Consider the following 5,000-nt stretch of genomic DNA (forward strand, 5'->3'; position numbering starts at 1 on the left):
ATCATCGTAACTTTCACCATCGCTATCATCATAACTTCCATCATCATCATCATCGTCATCATCGTCGTCGTCGTTGTCGCGACCACCATCGTCACCACCACAATCATCATCATCATCATCACGATCTTTCCATGCATCTATTTGTTCATAACCTTCACCATAACCACCACCATCATCATAACCATTACAATCATCATCATCATCATCATCACGATCTTTCCATGCATTTATTTGTTCTTACTCGTTGAGATTTCGTTCAATATTTGCCCGAACCGTGCTGTCAAATAAAAATAAGAATAATAATAATAACAATAATAATAACAACAAAAACCACAGCAATAAAAATAATATTGGGAGAAATTTTTTTTAAATCATCGTATGTACCAAGAAGCAACTCGCCATGTAAAGCAGAAGGTCATGTTAATAAACAGTAATAATAATAATAATAATAATAATAATAATAATAATAATAATAATAATAATAATAATAATAGGAGTAACAGCAATGATAACAATCACAATCATATCAAAGTAATTATAATAATAATATCAATAACAACGTTATCATCATAACTCCCATCATTTTTTTTTCATCTTCATCACCATCATCATCACCATCATCATCACAACCATCAGCATCACCACCATCATCATCGTCTTCACCATTGTCATCATCATCGCTTCATCATTTGCGCCAGCCTAGAGCAGGTGAAAATCATTGATTCAGCGCCACCTATGTGAGTATGTATGTATGTATGTATGTATGTATGTATGTATGTATGTATGTATGTATGTATGTATGTATGTATGTATGTATGTATGTATGTATGTATGTATGTATGTATGTATGTATGTAGGTATGTATGTATGTTTGCGGACATATATAGCGAGCGTATTTTTATCACAAGCATGTATTTGAGCTTCTCAACTCAGGAGATATAGCATGGTGATATGAAATGGTTATTATTATCATTATTATTATTATTATTATTATTAAATAATAATAATAATAATAATAGTGATGATGATGATGAAGAAGAGGACAATGATGAAGAGGAAGACGACGACGATGATGATGATGATGGTGGTGGTTAATTTCGTAAATGGTTTGAAGGCTGATAGCAAGAGGTTTCCGAAATTCATCGCTGCTATAACTATTACACAAGTGAGTGGGTGAATGAATGAATGAACGAACGAACGAACAAACGAATAAATAAATGGATGGATAATGAATGAATGAACGAACGAACGAATGAATGAATGAATGAGCAAATGAATAAATTAATTAGTTAGTTCACGAACGAATGAACAAATATTTGAAAAAAATTAATTTATAAAAATTTCATAAACAGATATTCTGTCATTGGCAATCTCACGAATCATCATTATTAGCACAGCTTTCATCGTCATCGTCATCATCACCGCCATTCCTATCATCACTAATATCATTATCATCCTCACCACAACTAACAACAACGACATCAGCAAACTCAACAACAATCCCAACAGCAACAACAAACTCAACATCAATAACAATAGCATTAACAACAACAACAACAGCAGCAACAACAAAATATTCCATCAGAAGAACTCAACTCAATCAGCAATTTTGGCACGCATTTCAACACACAAGGTCAAAACTTTTTAAATTATCAATAGTATCAGCAGCAGTAGTAGTAGTAGTAGCAGCAGCAGTAGTAGTAGTAATAGTAGTAGTAGTAGTAGTTGTTGTTGTTGTAAAAGTGGAAGTAGTAGTAGTATTAGTAGTAGAAAAGTTCTATACAAAAGTAGACAAAGATGTGTAGTAATAACACGATAAATGTTTTATTACGGCTGAAATATTTTTTTTATGATCATCATCATCATCATCCAATCCAATCATCATCATCGTCACTGCCATCATCATCCTCATCGTTACCATCATCATTATCATCATCATCATCACAGTTGGACCCACGTTCTGACAAATTCATTTATTCAAATCCTCTTCGGCTTACCATTGGAATTCGAGTATGGAACGCCGAAAGTGTTTCTAATCTATGCTACATCTATCTATGCCGGTTGGCAAGTTGATTGATTGATTGGCTAGTTGGCCTGTTGGCCTGTTGGCTGGCTAGTTTATTGATTGATTGATTGATTGGCTGATTAATTGATTGATTGGTCGACTGGGTGGTTGATTAATTGATTGGTTGATTGATCGGCTAATTGATTGGTTGGCTGATTTGATTGGTTGATTGAAAGATTGTCTGATTGGTGGTTTATTTTTAGCGTCCAAAACTCCATAGATACATCTTTTACCATAAATAGATGCCTCTATTTTGGTTCAGTAATAATAAACACAATAATAATAATAATAATAATAATAATAATAATAACAAAAGATTATTTATATAGCGCTAAACAACAAAGAAGACAAAAAGGCAGAACAAAACTAACATGTATTTTGATAAGAGAGAAAGAACGATGATAAAGTAGAAGAATGTTTTGAGAAATTCAATCAATTTGTCGGGACTTATTCACTATGATGTGTGTGAAATGTATGCTTTTATGTATTGCGTTTGTTTGTGTGTGTGGTGTATCTATGTATATGTGTGTGTATCTATGTATATATATATATATATATATATATATATATATGTTGTGTGTGTGTGGGTGTGTGTGTGTGTGTGTGTGTTGTGTGTGGTGACGTATTTTTTTTAAATTATATTTTGAAACATTTTTAGGCAACTTTGCTCATTCCAAGTTGGAACATGGATGCAAGTTGATTGGCTGTTCGGCGGGTTCCCTGTCCATGATTGGTGCAATGTTGAGTCACTTTATTATGGTTGGTTGATTTTGATTGGTTAGCTAATTTTGTAGGTGGATCGTGATTGGTCGGTCGATTTCGCTCGGTTGATCGTGATTGGGGCGATTAATTATGTCGGTTGGTTGAATGATTGGATGGTCTTTTGACTGATTGTCTGGTTGGCTTGTTGATTTAATTAGACGAATATGATTGGTCAGTGGGTTTGATTGACGGATTGTCTGATTGGTCGGTTGTAGAGATTAGCTGATTGTGATTGTGATTTTTTGGTTTTGGTTATGATTAATCGGCTGGTGTTATTAGTTTGCAAGATAGAAATATGATTATGGTAATAGTAGTAATAATAATAATAACATAATAATAATAATTATTATTATTATTATTACTTTTCATATTTTTTGTTCACAGAAATATTTTTCAACAAAAGAAGGCCATCATAGGATATTTCAACTTTCATGTCTAGGTAATAATGAAATGATAATAATAACTTCGGTAGTAGTAGTAGTAGTAGTAGTAGTAGTAATAGTAGTAGTAGTGGTGGTGGTGGTGGTAGTAGTAGTAGTAGCTTAATATTTGTAACATGAATCTTTTGTGAAATCAATATTGTATACATTGGTTTATTCCAATTAATTTTAATCAATTTTATATAAAACAGCAACAAAAACAACAAAAACAACAAAAACATCAACAACAAAAATAATAATAATAAAATTTTCCCGCCCTTGTACAGTTCTACTTGATTGCTTCGCCTCCTTTGCTGAATATTATTTCCATGCAACATCATCATCATCGTCTTCGTCATCATCATCGTCATCATCATTGTCATCATTATCATCATCGTCGTCGTCTTCGTCATCATCATCATCATCATCATCATGGCCATTTTTATCGTCGAAATCATTATCATCCCCGTCGTCGTCTTCCCCAAAGTCACGTGGCATAGATATCCAAACATCTTTTCCTGCCCATCTCGCGGGAAGCATTTCCGGCATTTTGCTTGGTTCTTTGCTCTTCCGGTTGCGGAAAAATGGCGGCCAAGATGGCGACGATGAAGATTATCATCGAAGATGAGGATGAAGAAGATGACGATGATGATGATGACAATAATGATGGCGATGTTTATATACTTAATTAACTGCTTTTTTTAAATTTTACGTCATCATTAAAAATGTAAATAAACAAATATAGCTTAAACAAAGAATAAAAAAAACCGTAATAACCTTTAAAAACAGATAAAACTAACTTTTTAAAGAAATATAAATTATATATCTTTGGTGTTTATTTTGTTTGGTTTTTATGTGTTTTTGTTACCATGGTAACGATAATACGGTTTTTTGCCCATAAATTGTAATCAGTGTAATATAAAAAATTCTGTATGCGTTTTAAAATAAATTTCAACAAAACTATATTTGTTATTCAATTAATCGATCATTCATTCACACAGACGTTCATTCATTCACTCATTCATTCATTCATCCATTCAAATATTCATTCATTCATTCATTCATTTATTTATTCATTAATTCATTCATTCATTCACTCACTCATTCATTCATTCATTCAATTCATTCATTCATCCATTTTTATGTGCGTACATCTACCTAGATGCCTTCATTCTTCTCTCTTTCAATACTCATTTATTCAAAACACTATCACTAATAACTCATAACAGTAACTGCTACTACTACTACTACTGCTACTACTACTGCTGCTGCTGCTGCTACTACTACTACTACTACTACATCATCATCGACATAACAACATGAACACAAATAACAAAAACCAAACCGAAAACATTGATAACATCAGTGACGTAATCAACAACAACAACATAACCACAAACAACACAACCACAAACAACAACAACATAACCACAAACAACAGCAACACAACCACCACCAACAACAACAACAACACAACCACAAACAGCAACAACATAACCACAAACAACAACAACACAACTACAAACAACAACAACAACAACAACGATTACATAACCACAAACATGCACAACAACTACGACGATGCGAACGACGACACGCAACTACAGATGAGTGAAATGACGTCAACAAACTTTCTGACATCTGGCGAACGTTGCTGGGAAAAACGGCGTTCGAATGGAATTAAAAAAGGTAGGTGACTTTATTGTTATTCACTCGTTCGTTTATTAATTCCTTCATTTATGTTCATTTGTTCA

The 5,000-nt window shown here is 33.0% G+C and overlaps 2 protein-coding genes across 2 annotated transcripts in view; one reads left to right on the plus strand and one right to left on the minus strand.

Annotated features, from left to right (window-relative positions):
* Window positions 1-3,795, minus strand: part of HELRODRAFT_193457 (hypothetical protein) — a gene marked incomplete at both ends in the record, with an annotated part of 11,543 nt that extends 7,748 nt beyond the window's left edge. Inside the window, one exon of the mRNA XM_009027752.1 lies at window positions 3,738-3,795. Within this exon, the coding sequence (XP_009026000.1) occupies window positions 3,738-3,795 (58 nt within the window). The remainder of the gene's footprint in view (window positions 1-3,737) is intronic.
* Window positions 3,796-4,808: 1,013 nt separating this feature from the next.
* The window catches only part of HELRODRAFT_178886 (hypothetical protein), a gene marked incomplete at both ends in the record, with an annotated part of 2,318 nt that continues 2,126 nt past the window's right edge, over window positions 4,809-5,000 (plus strand). The window contains one exon of the mRNA XM_009027753.1: window positions 4,809-4,935. Coding sequence (XP_009026001.1) covers window positions 4,809-4,935 — 127 coding nt within the window. The remainder of the gene's footprint in view (window positions 4,936-5,000) is intronic.

Source organism: Helobdella robusta (assembly GCF_000326865.2).
Source record: "Helobdella robusta unplaced genomic scaffold HELROscaffold_50, whole genome shotgun sequence".
Taxonomy (NCBI): Eukaryota; Metazoa; Annelida; class Clitellata; order Rhynchobdellida; family Glossiphoniidae; genus Helobdella; species Helobdella robusta.